Source organism: Apteryx mantelli, chromosome 30 (genome assembly GCF_036417845.1).
Source record: "Apteryx mantelli isolate bAptMan1 chromosome 30, bAptMan1.hap1, whole genome shotgun sequence".
NCBI classification, from domain to species: Eukaryota; Metazoa; Chordata; class Aves; order Apterygiformes; family Apterygidae; genus Apteryx; species Apteryx mantelli.
In genome coordinates, this window is record NC_090007.1 from 3637451 (window position 1) to 3659388 (window position 21938).

Consider the following 21938-nt stretch of genomic DNA (forward strand, 5'->3'; position numbering starts at 1 on the left):
GGCCTTTTGCCCCATTGGGATGCCCATGGATGCTACATGGGGACCCCAATATGGGTTAGGGAGCTTTTCAGGTCCCCCTAAATATCATGGGTGTCACTGGATGATCTTGATGGGTCCCCCAGGGGGTCAGGACCACGCAAGGCAGGGGGTACAGTGAGGACACAGGCCCGGAAGTCAGTATAGGCATGGGGCAAGGTGCCCCGAGTGATCCAGCGCCTGGTGCCTGGCTGGTAAGCGTGGATCAAGTGGGTGTCTTGGTAGGTCTCATGACTGTAGCCTCCCAGTATGATCAGTTCTCCTCCCAGAACAGCTGCACCCCCCCCTACATGGGCATGGGGCAGGGGGCTGAGGAAAACCCATGAATCCAGGCTGGGGCTGTAGACCTCAAAGGACAGCTGGTCACTGTAGCCTGTCTGCCCATCTCGCTGGCACAACCCCCCAGCCACATAGAGCTGCCCACCTGCCTCCTCCATGATGTGGCCAGCTCGCTCACCATTCATGGGGGCCAGGAACATGGCAGGTGCATCTGGGGCATAGCGCAGCAGGGATGCCTGGCACCGGCTTGCCTCGTCACACCCACCCGACACGTAGACGGCACCATCCAGGGCACAGGCTGCGTGCCCACACAGAGCCACCGGCAGTGGCTGGCACCTCCTGGGAGAAGAGAGAGGGAGAAATTGGGGGTGGGGGGGCAGGTTAAGCAGGACTGCCCCATCATAACTGCCTGCCCAGGATATCCCCAGCAAGCACTGCTAGCCATGGAGCCATCAAGTGATCAATGAGCAATGTCAGCCAACAGCTAATGGACCCCCAGTGTGCAACACTGGAGAACACACAATGGCTTACCAGTAGGCATCATTGTCCAACCACTGGTCAACCCACAAGAGACTCCCCCAAAGGGCAACATTGGTCAATATGCTATGGACCCTCTAGGAGCAACACTGGCCAGCACCCAGTGGGCATTGCTGGTAGACATTCAAGTGATTCCTCCCTCTGGCAGATGGCCAAGAGATTCCCAGTGAATACCACAGGCCAGAAACTCATTCATGACCCAGTGGGCATCGCTGGCCAACACCCAATGAACCTCAAAGGACACAGTCAGTCAACACCCAATGGACTTCCCCCAAAGACTGCTGTTAGACAACCCGTGATCCATTCTCCAATGGAGGGACAACATTGGCCAGTAACCCCAAGATCACTCAGTGGGCACCACTGGCCAACTCGAGGGGCTGCTAGGGCAGAGGAAGGCAGGTGTCTGTGTGGAGAGGTCTCACCTCCAGGTGTTGGTGGCTAGGTCATAGCACTCCACAGAGTCTATGCAGTAGAGCTCATCTGAGCTGCCCCCCAGGGCGTAGATGTAACCCCCAAGTGCCACAGCTGCGAAGTAGCTCCGCCCACAGGCCATGCTGGCCAGGTGCTCCCAGGAGTCTTCCATGGGCTGATACCTGGGGTTGAGAGGCAGAGGGGAGGGGAGCTATTACCCACAACACCAGGACGTGATGTTGAAATTGCTGAGGGCAACATCCCACCCACAAACAGCCAATGCTATAATGTCCTGAGGCCACATGGCATCTCTAGGTGGGAACCTCCCTACCCCACCCTTAATGAATCCCATACTGTCCCGGAGTAGGCGGGCACCAGTAGGACAGGAACCTTCCAGTCTACACCCAACCAGTCCCAGAATGCCCTGGGGCTACTTGATCAATTGCAATCTCACAATGTCTTGGGCCCATGTGGAACTTCTAGGTCTCCCAACACCTCTTTTGATCCCACAACATCTTGGTGCTGCATGGCACCTCTACGTCCTCCATGGCCCTCACCTGTAGACACTAGCCAGGGTGTCACGGACCCCATAGTAGTGCTTCCCACCGAGGATGTAGAGAACGTTGCCAATCACAGCTACAGCATGGCGGAAGCGTGGGCCATCAGGAAAGTGTCCCAGAGCCCGCCATTCCACCTGCTTCACCAGCCCCACAGCACTGAGGTAGCGGTGGGCAAACCAGAGGTGCCTGCTGGGCTTCCGGGCAGCCATGTTGGTTGTCAGTGTGTCCCCACCGCAGACCACCAGCACCTCTGGCCATGAACGCACTCGGCATGGCAGATGGGCCATGGGGGCCAAACTTGCGACCACAAGCTGGTGGAGAAGCCCTGGGTTAGCCGCTCCTGCGGCCACTGATGCGACCTTCTTCAGCTCCTGGCCAGACATGAGGGCAAAGCGAACAGAGGACAGGATCTCCTCAGCTTGGTTGTCTTGACCACCTCCATTGGCCATGAGCCACCGGGATGCTGCTTCCAAGGCTTCTAGTTCATGGAGGACATTGAGGGCATCAGAGCGGAGAAGGCGGATGAGGAGGTGTGCAGGAAGGTCCAGGAAGGCTGGTGTGGCCACCACGCTGGGGAAGGTGGCCAAGATGTAGTCCTCAGCTACACGGCCTACATGGGCCAGCCCGTAGTCCATGGCAAAGGACAGCACATCCAGGCCAGTCTCTGGGGTCAGGCAACGGGTGAAAACATCTAGGCAGAGTGTGAGGAGCCCCCAGGCCTGGTAGCGCAGAGAGGTCTCGGCTGCCTCCAGGACTGTGGGCCATGGCCCTGCCACAGCCCCTGTGTAGGCGAAAGAGAGCAGGAGGTGCAGCTCGGCTGGGGACAGCCTTGTGGCCAGCGGGGTTGCAGGATCGTGGGACGCCTCCCGCATGGGGCAAGTGAAGAGGGCCCGGAAGAAGTCACAGGAGCAGCTCAGGGCCAGGCGCTGAACTAAGTGGAAGGGAGGAAACAGTGTGGAGGCAGCAGGGGATCCAGGTATCCTGCCACTGCCCTTTGCACCTCACAGCCCCCCCCCTCCCCAGGAACCATCTCCATCCTCAAGGCCCCCCAACAAGGGGACCAGTCATCTGGGTACCTCCAGCTCCACATCCAAGGCTTCACCTGGAACCAATCACTTGGGACTCCCAGCATTAACCCTCCCCCAGCCCCCACCATCCCCACCAAGGGACCCAGGTGTCCAGGCATGCTCTGTCCCCCCACTCCCTTCCCCCCTCTCCCAGGGGACCCAGGCACCTAGCTCACCTGGAATGACCTCATCTCCTGCCTGGAGTTGGAGGTCACAGCCCAAGCCACTGGCGTGGAGTTGCCCCATGGACCTTAGCGTCTCCCACTGCTCCTGCAGGGGCTCAGGAGCTGGCTGGGGGTTACCCTCCAGCTGTGGGGCACAGACAGCCATCACCCGGGGGGCCCCCAGGGCCTGGGCAGCCTCTTCCACCTCCTTCTCCTTGCCGTTGGGCAGGGTTCCCCCATAGGCAAAGGCCAGCACAGCCCGCCAGCCCCAAGGTGTGGCCCCTGGTGGCAGGGGGATGTGGGGCAGGGAGCCGTGGGGCAGCTCTCTGGTCCTGCCCTCCAGGAAATGGAGGAAGAAGGAGCTGACAGAGGCCAGGACCACAGCATGGGCCACATCACCCTCTGGGCCCACAGCCACATCCACCAGCTGTCCCGCGGTGCGGAGGTGGTCAGCCATGTCCAGGAAGCGTCCGGCGTGGGCTCGATCCCACAGGTGCCACTGGTTTGGGGCTGGACCCTCTGCAACCCACATCTTGCCTGTGGGAACACATTGGGGGTCAGGGTGCCATTCCTATAGCCAAAGCCTCTGCCCCATAGCTGAAATCATGGTTGGGGACACTGGGTCCTGCTGCTGCCCCAAAGCAAAAACCACTGGATCCATCACCAAAGTCTCTACACCGTAGCTGAGGTCACTAGACCCTGCCACTGCCCTACAGCTATCCGATGTTCCCTGTCAAAGCCTCTGCCCCATAGCTGAATCCTCTGCTTCATATCCAAGATATTACGCCATAGCTGAAGCCACTGATCCATAGCCAAAGTCTCTGCTCCCTACCTGAAGCTGCTGCCCCAACCAAAAGCCAGCGCCCAAAGCTGAGTTCAGTGTCCCCCACCAAAGCTTCTGCCCCATAGCCGAAGCCACAAAGCCCTGTCCCCAACCATTGGCTCATAGTCCGTAGTCCACCAGTGCTCTGCCACAGGCAAAGCCCCTGCCCCATAGCTGTGGCCACCAGATCCTCCCAGGCCCAGCCACTGCTCCACGGTGAAGCCGCCTGCTCCACTCGCCCTGTTTCAGCCCCACCACCACCCTCCGGCGGGCCAGGTGTGCCATGTTGTGGGTGCTGTGGGGGGGGCATGTGCAGTTGACGTGGGAGTTGTGCTGTGTGCTGTCTCGTCTCCGCTGTGCTGACGGCTGCATTTTGGGGGGTGTTGTGGTGTCTGTAGTTCATTATGTGTGTTGCATGTTGCAGTGTTGTGCAGTTGTATGAGTGGTCAGGGTATTGCTTTTTGTGGTTTGTGTTGTGTTGTGTATTTCGGTGTGTCAGCCTGTCTCCTGCCCATTGCATTGTCTGGGCTGTGTGGTCCACGTGGTGGTGTGAACCTTGTGCTGCTTCTCCTGCTGCGGTGTAGGTCTTGTGCCCGTGCGTCTGCTGGGTGTGCAGTACCGCGTGGTTTGCAGTCAGGGTTTTCCTGGTGTCGACTGACTGCTGCATTGCATTGCTGTGTGTTGCGGTGTCCGTGTTTTGTTGTGTGTGCTGTACATGGTGTTGTCCCATCTGTTGTGTTATAGGCAGATCGTACGTGTGCGTGCGCGCATGCATGTTACACCTTGCGGGTGCAGTCAGGGTGAGAGCCGTGCTCTCTCTGCGTGTTGTGTTGTGTGTTTTGTGTTGTTTCTCCCGTCGCGTTACGTGTGCCTTTGCACTGTGCATCATGTGGGTGCAGCAAGATTGCACGTGTGTTGTGCTGACCTTAGCGGCCGTGTGTGTTGGTGGTCATGTTGCCTATTGCACACCGGGCTGTCAGAACTGTGGCGGTGTTTCTTGCCTGTTGAATTGTTCTGTGGGCAGTCTGGCGTTGCGGTGTGCTGCCTTGCGAGTTGTGTTGCATATTGTGTTGTGTCACATTGACCATCGTCTCGCATCTTGTGTGTTGTGTGTTCTCCGGTTTGTTGTGCCGTGTTGCTTGTTGTGCATTGCCTCTTGGACACCGCATGCTGTGACATATCGCACTGCGTGTTGTATTCGTTACGTTGCATGGCGTGTGCCCTCTTTATGGTGTTCCGTAGCGTCAAGCCTTCTGCGTGGCATGTGTGTGACCCTGTGCTGCATTGCACGTTGTGTTGTCTCCTCTGTTACGCCATATGGTGTGTTATATCACAGTGCGTATGGTTTGTTGTGTTGCACGGTGTCAAGTAGCCTGTCCGCTCCTGTGTTATTTTCTTTATCGCATTGTATGTTGCATTTTTGTGTGTCGTATGTTGTGTCCTGCACTGTGGTATTGCTTGTCGGCTATTCCGTTATACGGCGTGTTGCATTTTTGTGTTACTTTCTGTGTCGTGCTGTGCCATGCTGTGTGTCACTCTGCACGTTGCCGGTTGTGTCACCTGCTGCATCGCGTGGCGTGCCGTGCTGTGTGGCGTGTTGTGTCGCGTTGTGCATTGCGTGCCATGTTGTGTGTCGCGCGGTGTGTCGTGTATTCTGTCCCCCTTACCGCCTGTCCCAGCTCCTGGAAGCTCCCATGACCCCCAGGGAATGTGTCTGGGTAATTATAGCCTGACTTGGACACGTGACCCCGACGCCTGGCTGCTGAGACAGGCCCAGGACGGAGGGAGGTCCCAGGGCTTCGGTTACGTCATGACGGGAGTGGGTTGGACCTGGGTTCCCTGAGGACAGGCAAATTGCAGGGAGAGGGAGCAAAGGAAGCTGCTTGAGTTTTCCTTCCTCTTAGGCAGCGAGAGAGTGCAGGCAGGGACCAGAGGACCATGAACCCTGGGCTGTCCTGGGCATAGTGGCCTGGGCAGGCCCTGTTGGGGGTCTCCAGCCCATCAGACCCCCTCAGACCTGACTCACAGTTCTGGAGGTCCCCCCCCCCAGAGCCCAGGCTGAACCAGGGTACCTAATAAAGCCTTTGGGATGAAGACAAACCCCCCCCATACTCACCCAGTCCCTCTCCACAGCCTGTCGTGCTCCCTTCCCTGTCCTTCATCCTTGTGTCTTCTGTTCCCATGCCTCCCATCTTCCTCTCCCAGTATGCCTGTGTTCCCATGCATCCCCATGTCCCCACTGCATTATGTCCCATGTCTCCATCCCTGTGTACCCATGTCCCAGTGCCTACGGCTTCTCTGTGCTTTCAGTTTTTTCAGGAGGCGGAAGGGCCCCAGGCAGCACCGGTGACACTGGAGACATGTCCCCAGTAAGAGTATCTACAGGGAGAGGTGATGATGGGAACCCAGATGCCTGGGTTCTCTCAGAGCCGAAGCGGGGGCGAGAGGGCTGCCGGGACGGTACAGAGCATGGCAGGAGACCAGATGTTTGGGTCCCCTGGTAGCTCTGGGAGGGAGTGGGATGTATGGGCTGTCCTGTAAGGTGCAATGGGTCCGTGTGAGAGCAGGAACATACCCTGCCTGGGCTTCAAGGCACAGTGCGTGTGTGAAGAGTCCCTCCCCTAAAGATACTGGGGAGGTCATAAGTGGCAGAGAGCCCCTATAGAAGACTTCACGAGCACATTATCACACACACACACACACACACACACACACACACACACACACAAAACTATGAGTCAAGAGCCAGCCCGGCTGTCTGAAGGAAGAAACACATAGGCTAAGCGCCCACAGCCCTCCCTCCACGTACAAGGACTGTTTTGACTCTAAGAGAAATTCAAACTAGAGAGAAGGAAAAAACTTCTCAGGGTAGGTAAGAAAACATACCCAGAGAGGCTGTGAAATGTTCATCTTTGGGGACACGGAAAATCCAACCAAAGCCTTGAGCAATCTGCTCCAACTTTGAGCAGGAAGACCTCCAGAAGTCCTTTCCAACCTCAGTTAGTCTGCGATTCTAACCCTCAAGCTGTGGAACTTCCTGGAATGTTTACAGGTGAAAGCCCCCAGGCTCCCAAACACCTTGGTCTGTGCAATCTGTGTCTCCTTCCCTCCTCTCCCCAATTTCTAGCCCCAGGGAAAGCAGAGGTCTCATCCTCAATGTAGATTCAAACACATCTTCAAAAGTTTTGATTCCAAACCCTAACTGATGGAGTCAATGAGATGCAATCCCAACCTCTGCCAAAAATTCCTGCAGGACCCAAAACTACATGAATTTTTTTTTTAAAAGACAGACTGAAAACATTTATTCTGCCTCTCAAGCTCATTTGCACAATACAGAGACACAGAGGCAAAATGACTTGTGCATGAACAAAAGATCTTAGCAGGAGCATCACAGCTAAGCTTCATCCTCCAATCGCTACATCTTTTTTGCATCTCAGCCCCAGCACAAAAACATCCTAAAAACAGCTGGAAGATGTCAAAATTTATCGACAACTGTTGATTTGACAATATCTTTATTACACAATGTCTTATTACACGGAACATTTACAAGATAACTTGGAGGGAAGAAAGGCTACACTTACAGCTTGGGAGGTCCTACCAGCCTCCAGCCCTCCTTTTTACCTATCTTCATTAAAGCAGCTGTAATTCCAAAACCCAAACATGCAGTGGTTCCAGTCATGTAACTGTGGGCTGTAAAAAACAAACCAAAAGAAAACCTATTAGGCCAATAGTACAATACAGTAGATGTTGACAGATTCTGGAATTTGGTCACTTGACCATAAGTAATGTTGGCTGCTGACAGGAATTAGAAAAGTGTATTTCTTTAAATTACATTTACTCATGGTTTTAGTCTAAAGTTTGAAATATGAAGGTTCTATAATCCATCACCCCATCTCCTTACATAGGGAATCTTAAATTGCTTATTTCAGTGACTAAAATAACAATCATCGCTTCAGACTCCTATCAGCTCAGCAACTAGGAAAAGTAAAGATAAATTCTATTTTGCTACAATTTAAACTTAAAAGTCCCTCTAACCTTTAACACCTGGGCCTGAAAAAGCCCAGAGAGAAGAGCTGTCTAAATGCTGCAAGATCTAATCTAGCTTGACGACGTGTCACATGAGCAATGTACAAAGCAGAAGGATATAGCTTGTCCCTCCAAGTGCATGAAGAATTCACACGGCAGATGTTAGACTATCTTTCCCTTGTAAAATAAATCACATTTGTTGCCAAGAAAACAAGGATTCCCACTATTATTTTTTTTCCACATTCTACAATTTCAAGTTATAACTGGTAATTATAACTGGCAGCTCTGGGTCAGCTCTCTTTTCATTCTGTACATCATCTTGACGTTATCTCTGGTCTCCTTCGCTAGCAGTATTTATTTTAGCAGACCCGTATTAGTACAGTGGAGCATCTATGAAATTAGCATGAAAGAGGATTCACATAATGTGATGAATCTTTACTGAACAGACCTGACATCAAGACTGTTTTATAATTTTCTCTAATATAAAGGTTTTGAAACTCAGAGATGGCTCATTTCATTGCCCATTACAGGCACTTTCATATGGCTGTATTACATATATAATATTAGCACTATGGCACATGAAGTTTTGAGTACGTTAAAATAATATTCAGTGTATATAGCCTAGAGTATCCACACAGGCGAAGAGCTAAATCTCCTGCATATGAAGATTTAACCAGCAGGTAACTTTGCAGCATTTATTTAAAGGTGTTAAGAATACTTCAAGAGCAGGAATGTTTTCACTCCTATATTGATCCAGATTTACCTCTTGCACCTAAGACAGCTCCTGTTGCACAGCCTCCTATGAAATAATTCAAAGGATCCTCTGGTTCCTCTCGGATTTGAGCACTGAGGCAGGTAGTCAAGCCGAACACTGCTCCTAGTGTAGCTGTAAACAAAGGTAAAAGGACAAAATCCTTCAAGGAACTGAGCATTATGTACCAAGAACATATTTTTAAGAGGCATGGTGCTGTACAGTGGTTCCTCTGGGAGAACAGAGAAAGGAAACTGAAGCATTTGGATCTGCTTTCAGTTACCTTTGGGCATCGCATCCTAGCCCCTGTGATTAGGCTAAGCATTGTGAAAGTATTATTAGATTGTTTCTGGTACCTTCTCTGGTCCAGAAGCAGTGCAGCCACCTTTGCGCAACTAGGCTCCTTGGGCCTTTCGCCGGTCCCTCAAAAAACCTGCTATGTGTCCCAGCACACACAGAAGATGTGTTCGAATGGCCACGGACAACGGCCGCCCCGTCCAGCCGGCTTATTAGCTCAAACTTAGTAACAGCCCTTCCAGAGCAGGCAACGGGAGCAGCCCCCAAACTGTCAGGGCGTAAGGGGCAAAAAGGAGCAGGCTTCTCCGTGGTGCGTTCCCCCAGGATGCAGGAGACAGCGGTGCCATGGGAATGCACCGACTGGGTTCTGTGCTGAAACTCCCTCCGAATCCAACCTCATGTGGAATCAGGCAGGGCAACTCCGACGGCTCCGCATTCCTTAAGGGCAGTTTGCTGCCCCAATTTGCTCCCCCACCAGTCTGGGGCTTGTAATTATTTTTGACTAATAGAAAATGGACTGATTTTGTAAATAAATCATTAAGCAACTGCAAAGTGGCATTTTCTCGTCAACCGAATTACATATCCCATCCCCGCAGACCATTTTGGCTCTAGACTTCTGCCCTTAAAATAACTATATCCCTTGGAAGTATACGCTGGAGGCAAATCGATAGTGAGCACAATTACAAAGCTACAGTCAGAGCTAGAAGTCCGTACTTGAAACTACCCTTGCTCCGGCAGATCACGGAGGACCCACGAATTCCGGAGCAGCCCGTTCGCTCGGCGACGTTAGCGCTTAGGGCGCCGAGAGCCCCGTGCCCTTACCCATCGTGACGCTGTCCGTGGCTGCCATCTGCAAGGCGGCCAGCGCCGATTTGGGCTGAAACAAGATAATGCGGTAGGCTGACCCGACCAGGCCTGCGACAGAAAACAAACCACAACCGTTTCCGTGAGCAGCGTGTCGAGGCGTCCCAGGGCCCCGCAGCCGGCGCCAGCGCGCACCACCCGCTCGCGTGCCCCCAAAACCGCGACCAGCCTCCATTTCTATTGATTTATTAAGCACGGGGGGGGGGGGCGGGGGGGGGTTAAAGAAGAAAGAGGCCCACAGACTCGAGCCCACAGGGTTGTCGAGGTTATTTCAAGCGCGGCACCGCTCCGGGCTTCTCGCGCAGGGGGCAGCGCCGAAGGGGAGGCGGAGGCCGCCGCCAAGCGGGGAGGGGGCCGCGGCCGTGGTCGCCCCGCGAGCGGACCCCGCCGCCCCCCGCCCCGCCGCCCCTCGGGGCCTCACCCGCGGCGGCGCCGACGCGCGTGGTGAGCCAGGTGCGGCGCGGGCACTGCTCGCCCTCGGGCCCGTCCAAGTAGGTGTCCATGGCGCAGGAAGGGCAGCGCGCGCGCGCGCGCTCTCGCGAGACCGCGGCGGCGGCGGCGGCGGCGCGCGCGGCCCCGCCCCGCGCCGCCATGTCGCTGCCGCCGGCGCTGCAGATCCGCGAGGCCAACGCGCACCTGGCGGCGCTGCACGCGCGCGTGGCGGAGCTGGAGCGGCGGCTGGGCGCCGCCGAGGGCACGGTGCGCGCGCAGGCCGAGAGCCTCGTCCGCAAGGACGGCGAGCTGCGCGCCGCGCTGGCGGCGCTGGAGGCCGCCAAGGACCGGTACGGCGGGCGCCGGGGCGGGAGCGGGGCGGCCGGGCGCCGGGGCAGCGTGTGCCGCCGGCCGCGCCCCTCCGGCCCGGCTCCCGTCCGAGCCTCTTGTTCTCCCGTTTCCTCCCAAGAGAAATCGCCGCGCTGCGGGAGAGGCTGCTCTCGTCCGAGGAGACCGTCCAGCGGCTGCTGGCCGCCGCCCGGGAGAAGGACGCGCTCGTCGCCCGGCTGCGGCACGGCAGCGAGCTGCTGGCCAGGATCTGCCGGAGCCGGCCGGCCCTGGACGCGCTGCTGGCCTGCATGGCCGAGGGCGAGCGGCTGGGCGCCGCCGACGCGGGGCCTGCGGCCGGCGAGGGCGCCGCGGCGGAGCGCGGCCTGGGCGCGGCGCCCTTCGGCACCGCCGTGTGAGGGCGCCGCGCCGCCGCCCTGCTCGGAGGCTCCGTGAGGGGCTGCGGCGGCGGCGGCGGCGCTTGACGCCGCAGCGGGAAGGACCGTGGTTTTTCCCCTCGACAAGCGAGTTTGGGACTGGAAGCGGGCGCAGGGAGAAAAAAGGGGGAAAAAAAGCGCGTTCTCTTCCGAAATCCCCTCTCGGGAGGGTGTTTTAGACCTAGAGGCGCGCGGGGAGAGGCGGCGCGACAGACCTGCTGCGCGGCTGGTCGGACGCTAAAGAACGTTCACCTGAAAAAAATTGGAAACACAGCTAGTCCGTAACTATTTTTCTACTGAATTTTCGGGATTCGAAACGTATTTAAAACGTGAAATCCCTCTGCGCTCCCCTCTCCGTCGTTAGGAGCCGCTTGGGTGTAACGGTGGTGCTGCTGCTGCGGGGCTTCCCGCCCCGTCCCCTCGCCTTTGTACGGTTTGCGAATGTCCTGCGGTTTGCTCAAATCACTGCTGTTCTTCTAAACTCGCCTTTAAGCAGCACAGAATTCTGAAAACCTGACTGGCGATCATTGTATATACGGGTTTATGGAGTTTTATTTATCGCTTCTTATATGGAATGTTCGTTGTTCTTAATTCCGCAGTCAGAAATGAACTATGGGAATAGATAGTATGCTTTAAACACAGAAGGAAATTCATTTTGAGCAACTGTTTTAAACAAATCCAATATATTTATACGAAAAGAAGAGGTTTCCTGTATTTTCATAGATCCCAAACCTTCCTTTGTATTTTCTGGCAAAACAGGTTATTGGCTAAATGGTAACTCAGGTTATGTATGCTTTGGCTCTGTTATCCTTGTTGCTTATAAGTTAGCAATTCTTAACTACCTATTAATCATACGTATGTGCCTTGTTGGTGGTCAGGAATAGATGCTTGTGCATCCTAGTGCAAATTCTTTTCATGGCTTATGTGAAACGACCTCAGTACAAACTCTGGGAAAACGGCTCAAACGGGTGTCTGTGAGCCTCAAAGATTTTTGTTTTACAGGTCTAAAGCAGATGTGCAATTTCTTGTGAGTGTACATTTTATGTAGGGTGATGTTCATTTTTATACTGAAGGAAAAGTAAATGCAATAAAGATATAGTATATTTTCTATCTGAATGTTTTTAAGAATTGTTTGCACAGAGTTAAAGATTTTTAGATGGCATGTTGCATTCGGAGGAGAAAACTTTCCTTCTTTCCCCAAGTGTTTGCCGCTGTTGGGTAGGCTAGAGAAGCTGGCCAGAACTAGACCAACCCTTTTAATGTGTGTGCACCCTAAAACCCGGCATTGAGGCATTGATTTAGATGTTACCCTTTTCTCCTTGGTCAGGATGCAGCACAAAATGATTAACGTGTGTGTAATGGCAAGACCGAAACCGATATAAATTAAGCAGGAACAATATGTCAGTCATCTACTGTGTGCTTCACATTGTTCCATTCCAGAAAAATACAGGATATGGTCAGTCTGTTGCAAAAATTCATCCTGTATTTTATTACACTGTATTCCTAAAGGAAATGCATCTTAATTACTGGTGTTTGGGACGTGAACCCTGCACCACTGAACTGACAAAACTCTTAGTATACTGAGGAATGGCTGTTTTTTCGCTTGGAGCAGTGGAAGTACGCAAGGGGGAAAAACCATCGATGTATTCCAGTCAAAGCTGTGACACTAGACAACCAAAAAGTCAGGACAGGTTTGAATAATAGATGGCAAACCTCAGGAAGCTCTATGAATGTTTTTATTTGACCATTGCTGTGTGTCTGCTTCCTGGCAATCTGGTCAAAATGCTTTCTAAGATTATCACGGAGTTTTAAAATCAACTGTGAAAGATGATAAAAGCACCCTAGTTCATCTTCTCTTTTCCTTCGTTCATCAGCAGCGGTCCGTTCCTAAGGCTTTTTCCTTGTAGCTAGCGTATTAAATTTCACCGTACCATTCTGCTCTCATATGGAGATACTGCCAAATCTGTCCTAAAACTGCCTGTGGTTTCAGTACTGGTTTGACTTGTTCCTTGTTTCCCAGTCCTGATTTCTGAAGATCCAGCTTGAATGTACATTTAGTCCTGGGTCACCTTTTAGTGTGAAACTAACTTTATCAAAGACGAAACATGGGCACAGTTGATAATACAGAGCAGACATTGGATTAATTATTTTTAACACCTTTTGTTATTTTGACTTGAAACACAACTAAGACGGTGCCCGCTGCCATTGCAGAACCCCGGCACGCACTAACGGGTGCTGGGGGACTCCAGGCTTCCCGAGACGTTTGGTCGAAGCCCTGGGGCTGCCGGCAAGTCTGCGCTTTTGGGCCAGTTTGGTTGCGGAGTCCGCAGGGACAGCCTAGCCCTTTTATAAGCTAAATGTTGAGAGCCAACTTGCAAAGCACTAACAGGAAACGGTTTAACTACTCTTGACCGCGTGACTTTGCCTACTGCTCTTTTCTCTTCTGCTGAACTCGTTGCGTGGCCTTTGCATGCATTTTTCTGAAGCGAATGCGTTCCTAGACGTAGCCCTGTTTCCTGCGCTTCCTTACAGCGGGCCAAACTGGGGGAAGACTTGCTCAGTCAGCTCGGTATTTGCAGCTCGTTCCGTGTACTGTCCGAATATCGTTATCCTAACCCAAGCTGGTGTTGAAAGCTGTATCGTTATGTTAAGAGCCAGCGAGCCTCACTTTACTGTTTCCTGCCCGCAGGGACAGCTCTCTGCTGTGAACCAAAAGAACGTCACCGCTACGGGCTGTGCTCCTCTAGCTGTTCAATGCTGGGATGTTTGTGCAAGGGCTACGGTTATAACTAAAGGGAACTTTATTGCTTGTGAATTTTCATGGACTCTCTCTTTTAATTCTCTAGCTATCGCTGTACGTTGTTATACTTGTATCTTTACTTAATTTTTCCTCATAAAATAAAGAGATTTTGACACACTCAGGCCACAGTACTTAATGTGTTTTATCTGTTTGGTTATTCTCAGTTTGACAATAAAAATATTCAGCAACTTACTGTGATCCTCTCAGTGAATTTCCCTTCCAACCAAGCTCTTCCAGTTCCAAGTGTTTTCCCCAATATTAAAATTTGTAACTCGATTAAAACTTGAATTAAGCTTCATCTTGCCTGCTTTTTTCTTTCCTTTTATTCAAAAGTTAGACATGGCAGGGGAAGACAAGTCCTCCTCATTCTAGAACCGTCTCAGCATCCTTCAGTTACAGGATCAGTTGGTCTTTTGTGTATTAATGATAGAGGGAGTCTCAGTCTGAAGTATGCAGGAGCAACAGCAAGTCTGCTGCACAATTTCCCATCAAGAAGTTGGCTGTTCTTGCAGTAGAATCCAAAGGCAGCGATCATGTATCACTCGCAGTTTATTAGAGGAAGCAGTTTACACCAAGATACAGGCCGTTTTCCTCCTCTGGCTGCTGAAGTCCTTTTAAAGCACATCTAAAGAAGGGCAGCAGCATCTTCATGGACAGCAGGACTAGAGAACCCATGAGAGCATTAGCACAATATGCCCTTAAGAGCTTGCCACAAAACAAACGTACGCAAGCAATCAAGTCCTGCACAGGGTAAGACTGTGCAATCATGTCTAGCGCTCTGTTTAAGCAGCTGCATTCAAGGTGTTCTGTCCCTCTGAACATGTATTACACAGAGTTGATTCATGCTGCACCTTCTACAGAGGGTGGGGTGGGACAGAGACTTTTCCCGACTTCTCCCCTTGGTCTTGGCAGGCACATGTAGCTATGGGAGAAGTCACCCAGTTCTGGGCAGCTCTCACTTTGCTTTACCTGTAGCCTGCAGTTAACCCTCTGCGCTCAAAGTATTTTGAGTTAGATGTTTTAAGAGCAACTTTACTAACTCAGATCGACTTAGACATTGCTATAACTGAACTTACCTATTTATAGTGAGTGTCTGTAGCAATTCTCCAGTGAGCATTGTATAGGAACAGACTGTCCTACACGGAAGCCTAAGGGCACATGAGTGAAAAATAAACCATTGCAGCCATGTACCCCTCAGGTTAAGTCTAGACCATAGTTACACAACAGAGTTAACTTAATACAGAGATAGGCTTTTGGGTTATAGTTCCTTTAATTTTTAAATTGGGGGGTGGTGGTGGAGGGAATGAATCACTTGTCATTGTATTACAAGCAAGTTGTTTCCCCTCTTCCTCTGATTTTTTTCTGAGAAATAGAGACACAACCCCTCCCCCCCCCCCCACAATTAAGTTACATTCAAAACATATCCCCCATCCTCCCCTGTTTTTTTCAAAGCTCTTTGTATGGGCTTACTCAAACTTCCCATCTCTATGTATAGCAGTTGCTTCAGAACAGGAATTTCATCTTCTCTGCAAGATGTTGCACTATACAAATACTGAAGGAGCAGCCTGAATGTAGTAATAATAATAATAATAATAATAATAATGATGCAGCCCATAGCAATGACTGAGCTGTCTAGCTGTCTCAGTTACCACAAGTTGTTTAATCCCCAAAGTCAAAAGCATCAGATCAGAGGTCCCACCAAGTCCCTCTTCTGTGCAAGTGCTGGAAGATTAGAGCTGTGGAAAGAAATACCATGGTTATAAAACTTGTTTTTCACTTTTCTTGCTTCTTTAGAGCAAGGTTTACTGAGATGTCAGAGCTCCACGTGGGCTGATCAAATCCAACGGTAACAATAAGCTACTTCCCAGTGGCCAGTGCAAAAAGCAAGGTCCTTGGACGCACGTGGACAACTGGTCTAGGCTGATGATTTGCGTGGACTGCTTGGGATAACCAGTAGCAGCAGAGGTCCCCAAGCTGGCAGTTTGACTGATACCTCCTGGTCTCTTAAGAACCAGAAAAGGACATCAAATACGACATAATCGCTTTGTTTTTCTAGGTTTTACATTTAAAAAAGGGCTGTTAAACTCATTAGAAGCTGAAGCTAAGCTATCAAACTCTATCAATAATAACTCATTTAAAACATATCCCACATTCAAGTCACAGATACCCTTAGAAAAGGCATCCCCAACAGCAGAATTATCAGTTTTCCCGATGACAAATTCACCTTTAATATCTTTAAACCCTTGAAAGAAGGCAGTCAAAAGGGCACTCTGAATACTATCTTTAAATACAAGACTTCTATTTACAAAAGTTATCTTTGAGTCTGTTTGTAAAGTATACCTACACCAAAACTTAAGGCAATCTTAATTCCTAATTCCTAAGTATACAAGTCCATCTTAGCAATTCAGTGCACTGAAAGACCAAAGAACAAGGGGAGAAAAAAAGTACAGTGAAAAGTCAGTTTAATGCAATCTTGCACGACAAATGATGGCAGTTACCATAATTAGAATTGCTCAGACTAGATAAGATCGAGGGGAAACATTAACATGTTTCAAGACAGAGAAAGGGAATAAACCATTGTCTGCACTTGCTGGGAGAGGACAAAGGCCAGTCCAAGGAATGCATCTATTTAATGCTAGAAATACCTAGGCAATGCAATAGGCTGGGAACAAGTGGGAGAGACATTACACATTTTTTATCCCTGCAGGCTCCTAACAGCTTAGAAATCTGCCCAGCTGGGTTTCAGTGGAGGCCTGCAGTGAACTAGTTTACTGAGATCCTTCCCTGCCCTGTTATCTCTTATAAGTTGTACATTGTGGCAATGGGAACTGGGCTACGGAAGGATGTCTTAACTCCACTTTTTATCTTAATATTTCCCACAGGTATAGTTTTTTTTTTTAATTTACTGGACATAGGAGGTTTTTTCTTGTTTTTTTCTTGGTTTTAATAACGCCACCATTCCTGTAACACTTCCTCAACACAAGGGTTCAGCTTCAATCTTAGTGTCTTTTTTTTCCTGGGAATTTTGAAGATTTTGTAGCCACATCAGTCAGCAGCAAGAACAAAATAAGCAGTAACTGCTAAATCCATCTGTTAACAACAGACCTTGGAGCAAAGATACAGAGGGGCGCGGGCAGGTGACTGCTGGAACAAGGCAAACCCAAACACTATCGACCTCCCTTCTGAACCAGCCATTGCCAAGCACAGGAAATACAACACAGGGCTTGGGTTGTTTTGTTTGTTTGTTTTTTTTGTTAAAAGTTTTAATGAAATTCCCAAGTACATTTTGATATGACAATCTTACATAGATCTTTCAAAACACATGGGCATTATCTGGTTTTACTTGTCACTAGTTTGCTAAGGCTTAAAGCAGAAAGCATGTTAGAGTTTCACTCCTACATCTTGCTGGACAGGGCTTGAATTTATAGCCAATTCTGTTAGTGGTTTACAAGCCATAAAGTTTTGGACTAATATGAAATATTTTTCTCTTCACTATAAACATATATGCAAGGCTTCCATCTGAAATAAATTTGTATCAGTAAATAGCTGCCAGTTTTGTTTTTGTTTTTTTTTTTAATGAATGCCATAGGTGACTCTGTAACACCACTAAACTCCATCAAAACAAACATGCTTATTCCGTTCTTCTGGATCTTCATGCACCACCAATTTCATTCACATTTAGGTAAAGCACCTCAAAGTGAGACTCTATACAGATCCCAAAATTAATGGAGTTGGAGACCAGGAAATAACACCTGTTTTTCCACAATTAGGCCCTGCTGACCAAGACACCTTATTAATTTTAATGATCTTTATGCTGACAATTAAAAGCTTTACATTGAAAGTTTGTTTGAAAAGAGCAGTTTAAAATCCAAGTATCAGTGTAAAAAGATCCAAGATCCAAAATGCAGATCATTTGTTTGAAAACACCGGAGTTCCCCAAAACACATGATGCAGAAGAACAGTTGTGTAGGCATCAAGGAACATGCTAGATTTTTGTTAGCTAGCTACATAAGAAAGAGTGCATCGATGTTTGCGCATGGTTAAAAAAAGGCAGGGGGGAACACCCACAACTAAGGAGAAAAAAGCAGAATGCAAAAATTCATGAGCAGACAGTCCAGATATATCAATGTAAAAAACCAGAAACATCACCCCCGATACCTGAAGTCTCCAACAACAGTTAGCAGTGGACAAGAAGTAAAATTAAATGTTGTCTGGACTCCCAGTGAAAAGTATGTTTTCATTAACGTAAAGGCAATAAGGGCTGTTTTGACATTTGAATCATTTCAAAGTTGCTTTTGTGCTACAACCTGGGTTTTCATTTTCTACTTATGCTACATTAAATACTTCTCCCTCCCCCCGCCCCCCCAACACACACATTTTTTTTCTTTTAATGGTGCATTTTAGATCTCCTTAACCTACAGGAAAAAGAGCAAGCAAGTCAAAAATTATCTACCAATAATCTATTTACAAAGGAAATAGAACAGTTTGGGGAATTTATAGGAAAATGACCTAGTCACTGTTCTTAGGTGACTATTAAATTCCAACTTTGCTGGATAAGAAGAATATACCATATGTTTTAATAACAAAATAAAACTCAACTTTCACACAAAAGGCCCAAATAATTAGAAAACATCCAAAGCAAAAAGTAAATTGTGGTTACAGCAGGAGTACTTCAGAATTACACACAGGAAAACATGTTCTTGCTTTTATTTTGGTGGAACATAATACAATATCCTTCAGCCCAAACTATTCAGAGCTGGCAATATTACCTTTTTGTTCATGCTGCAAGACTTCAGGAAACAGAATAGGGACAGGAAGGGTTAAAAGTTATTTTCTGTTTAAGGCCATTCATTCAGCAAGATATTTAAAAAGGTACTCAACTTTAAGCATGAATAGTTGCATTGACTTCAATAAGATCATTCACATATGGGAGTCAGGCAAGTGCTTAAATAGCTTGTTGAATCAAGCCATTAAATGACAGCTGCTTTTATACAGATTTATTTTAATGGCTGACCCAGCTCATCACATGAGCCTACTTTATTCTTCCAAGGGCAAACAACTGTTTCCTCATCAACTTTTCTGAAGGTTTAACCTGTATGCCTCCTACACTTTACTGTAGCCACAGAAACATATAATTTTCTAAGAAAAATTGTATGCAACATCTATTATATATAGTGGCTTAGCTCTCCCTTAAATAGTAACAGAAAAGAACAGTACAAAACAATAGTTTCACTTTTTCAACACACAAGAGCATCTTATTGAAAAACTAAAATAAAAAAGTATCACCACAATATAAACCCCCAAATAATAATGGAAATGGGAAGAAAGAAAGGAGTTAGCAAAACATCCTGTAGACTTTAGAGTCTCCCATTAACGCATTAAAAAGCCTTCCTGGTGAACCACAATGTCTTTTTCCTCTCTGTTTACAAACCCACTATACAGGGAACAACAGTGTCCGCAACCTATGTTGGGATTAAAAGGTAAAAACATAAGCTGCCCCATCTGCAGTCCAGAAGAGAATGAACCCCAAAGGGCAGTCAGTGAGCATAGGAACCGAGCAGGACAGGGCTTCCCTGCAGGTGGCAGAAACTCATAAGGGGAAATAGGGGATAAGAAAGCAGAATTCAAGTTGGAACCGTGCTGGAAAGTTCTATCTCGGAGGCCTGCAAGACATGAACTACTGAAGAAACAGTCAAAAGGTCCCAATGAAAAGCCGTGACAAGCTGTAATGTGCCATTTCAATTACAGGGAAGAGGGGAAATGTTTGGATTTTTTTTTTTTTTGGCTCATCAATATGATGAGCTTTCACGTCCCAAACCACATTCAGGTAGTTTCCAAGTCTGCTTTTTTTTGTGTGGAATCTACTGATCCAGACCAAAAAACCAAACAAACAGAACAGGGATGCACAGTTCTTAAGTCCTGGAGCTTTCAACACTGCCTGAAACAATAGCTGGCCTGGGGTATCCAGAGAGATGCCTGCAAGATGGTGTTCATAGCAGCCTTGCAAGCAGATCGGCTCACTTCTGCTATGTGCTGCCAACATTCTGCCCGTCACCTTCATCGTTAGGACCTGAAACAAAGAGTAGTTATTTGTCATAATAAATATCTGTCTTCTGTTGCTTGCCTTACACTAGGGGACCCCATTCTGAGAAGCCTAGAGAAGTCTCAGGTTTAGGATTTCAGTGACAGGTGAGAACAGTAGAGGTTTTCCTCTTATTTCTTCCTCTCCAGACTAAATTCTGTCCACTGAAAAATCTTGCCACTCAGTTTCCACCAGAGCTGCCTCTCCAAGTCCATGCTTGGTAGGCTTTTGCCTAGGAGCTTTGGTAGGAGCTTTTGCTCATGCCCATTCCCCTTTTTTTCTGCTGTAAATCAGGATGGAGGACTAGTCACAGTAAGAGGTGGAAAGTTCTAAGCCACAGAAAGGCAAAGCACAGATGACTCCAGTCAAGGGTACAGAAGGAAACTTTCCTCCAACTGATGACTAGTATCTTTTTAATCACTATGGTCCCCTCACATACAACTAAATCAATTACACTCTTTCCATGTCCCTTTTATAACCTTGTGCTTTCCAAGTAACTCTCTACTCAAAGATCAGTCTGGATCCTGCCCACTAGAAGTGGCCCAAGATAGTCATCTCATGTTTTAAGTGCAAGTCTTGGCCATGTTGAAGGCAAAAATGAAATTTAAAACCACCCCTTAGAAGTCCAGTAAACAAGGCTAGAACTAATTGAAGCACAGATCAACGCTGCTGAACTATGACATGCAAGTCAGAGTAGACGGAACAAGCACAGGGGCCTTTTTACCAGTTTGCAGAAATAGCTATAGATTTTTGCATTCAAAAAGATAATTCATGCAACAAGTCTTATTCCAGAAACATCTGGGAGAAGTAACGGATCAGAAGTACACCTATGGGATATAGTTGCAGAGAGGACAGTCTGCCTTAAAGGACAAAGGAGAAAGTGTATGGAGAACCAGGAAATTTGGTGTCTTTCTTGCTTACCACTTCCAACTGATCCTGAAGGTGCAATGACATCATCATCACTGTCTTCCTCATTTGATTGTGTTACCTCCGGCTCAGGTGCTACATTCTTGACCTCTTGTTCTTGTTCCACTCTACTCCGCAAAGCCAAGATCCGATGGTGTAATGCAGCATACAACTGCCCTGTATCTTTAGAGCTTGCCTATGTTTTATATATATACATATATATATATAGAATATATATAGAATATATATATTTTTTCAAAAACAAGAAAAAGGTATAAGTAGTTTTTTTATTCTCTTACAACTCCTTATGTAATACAAGGCAGTCATGCCAAACATTTCACATCCCACCTTTCAGTTTTCCCATACAGGTTTTTCAAACTATAGTTGAACTAGCTGCAGAATACTTGGTAAAATGCTGGATATATTCAACTTTGATAATGAGAGTATATTCCCCTCTGCTCAGCACCGACCTTCTCTCGCTAGCAGAACTAGCACTAGCTGACTTCATAAAGAATTACATGCAACCCTCTTCATCCCAGAGTCATGCCTTTCCTGACACCCCCAAAAGCTTAAGCTTAAATTAAAAGACCATTAAAAACTGCCTTGCATAAGATTTTCTAGGTTTGCTATCACTCAACTTCACACATCTGTTAATCAAGACGGTTAACCATTTCATGACATACTGCATAAAATTAACATAAGATATAATGAGACAACAGAACAAACATGCAGTCAGGGATGCGATTCTTCATATTTATTACACTCTTATACTGGTCAGCTGTTCCAGAGGGAAGTATTTGTGACAACCTGTTCTACAGAATATTTTTTCTATATTCTCAAAGGTTAATGGCTAAATCAGGCCTTCAAAAGGAGAATTTTTAGGCCTATCAAACTAGGCATTTAATAGACATTATTTAAAAGACAACTCCTTTCTGAGTACTACAAAACTTGGTCTTCACTATGTCAATGAATTCTGCACACTAAGTACCTTTAGCATTCCCAAGTTACTTTTAAGGTAACACCACCACTTCTCAGTTTCTTTCATAAAAAAACTTTTTTTCCCCTCCCTCCCCATCTGTCACTCATAGCTACCTCTAGATTTGCAAAATTCCCCTGAAGTGAGCTGCAATGAATTAATT

General features: G+C 48.3%; 4 protein-coding genes across 9 annotated transcripts in view; 1 reads left to right on the plus strand and 3 right to left on the minus strand.

The window, feature by feature from the left end:
• Positions 1 to 77: 77 nt before the first annotated feature.
• KLHL33 (kelch like family member 33) lies at positions 78 to 3586 on the minus strand. Its single transcript, XM_067313080.1, has 4 exons — positions 3067 to 3586; positions 1821 to 2754; positions 1275 to 1445; positions 78 to 654 (listed from the first exon to the last, which is right to left on the minus strand). Exons 1-4 carry the CDS (start codon positions 3584 to 3586, stop codon positions 78 to 80), a joined length of 2202 nt encoding a protein of 733 aa, XP_067169181.1.
• A 3786-nt stretch (positions 3587 to 7372) lies between these two features.
• Positions 7373 to 10350, minus strand: NDUFA11 (NADH:ubiquinone oxidoreductase subunit A11). The gene is made up of 4 exons (XM_067312664.1): positions 10237 to 10350; positions 9774 to 9866; positions 8667 to 8789; positions 7373 to 7567 (listed from the first exon to the last, which is right to left on the minus strand). Exons 1-4 carry the CDS (start codon positions 10316 to 10318, stop codon positions 7455 to 7457), a joined length of 411 nt encoding a protein of 136 aa, XP_067168765.1. The 5' UTR covers positions 10319 to 10350; the 3' UTR covers positions 7373 to 7454.
• A 56-nt stretch (positions 10351 to 10406) lies between these two features.
• On the plus strand, positions 10407 to 10993 carry VMAC (vimentin type intermediate filament associated coiled-coil protein). The gene is made up of 2 exons (XM_067313081.1): positions 10407 to 10597; positions 10717 to 10993. Exons 1-2 carry the CDS (start codon positions 10407 to 10409, stop codon positions 10991 to 10993), a joined length of 468 nt encoding a protein of 155 aa, XP_067169182.1.
• Positions 10994 to 18365: 7372 nt separating this feature from the next.
• The window catches only part of RANBP3 (RAN binding protein 3), a 45245-nt gene continuing 41672 nt past the window's right edge, over positions 18366 to 21938 (minus strand). For all 6 annotated transcript variants that reach the window (XM_067313029.1, XM_067313028.1, XM_067313027.1 and 3 more), the window contains 2 exons: positions 20815 to 20995; positions 18366 to 19881 (listed from right to left, as the gene is read on the minus strand). In XM_067313029.1, coding sequence (XP_067169130.1) covers positions 19838 to 19881; positions 20815 to 20995 — 225 coding nt within the window. In that variant the 3' untranslated portion in view covers positions 18366 to 19837. The remainder of the gene's footprint in view (positions 19882 to 20814; positions 20996 to 21938) is intronic.

Bases quoted from the DNA above. Each gene is read 5' to 3' on its own strand.
- KLHL33 (XM_067313080.1), bottom strand. From the start codon at position 3,586: ATGTGGGTTGCAGAGGGTCCAGCCCCAAACCAGTGGCACCTGTGGGAT. The intron at 1,446-1,820 runs GTGAGGGCCATG...TCTCAACCCCAG, and splicing joins ACCCTGGCTAGTGTCTACAG to GTATCAGCCCATGGAAGACT. The intron at 655-1,274 runs GTGAGACCTCTC...CTCTTCTCCCAG, and splicing joins CTAGCCACCAACACCTGGAG to GAGGTGCCAGCCACTGCCGG.
- NDUFA11 (XM_067312664.1), bottom strand. From the start codon at position 10,318: ATGGACACCTACTTGGACGGGCCCGAGGGCGAGCAGTGCCCGCGCCGC. The intron at 9,867-10,236 runs GTGAGGCCCCGA...TTTCTGTCGCAG, and splicing joins GCGCGTCGGCGCCGCCGCGG to GCCTGGTCGGGTCAGCCTAC. The intron at 7,568-8,666 runs GTAAATCTGGAT...TGTTTTTTACAG, and splicing joins AGCTGTCTTAGGTGCAAGAG to CCCACAGTTACATGACTGGA.
- VMAC (XM_067313081.1), top strand. From the start codon at position 10,407: ATGTCGCTGCCGCCGGCGCTGCAGATCCGCGAGGCCAACGCGCACCTG. The intron at 10,598-10,716 runs GTACGGCGGGCG...TTTCCTCCCAAG, and splicing joins CTGGAGGCCGCCAAGGACCG to AGAAATCGCCGCGCTGCGGG.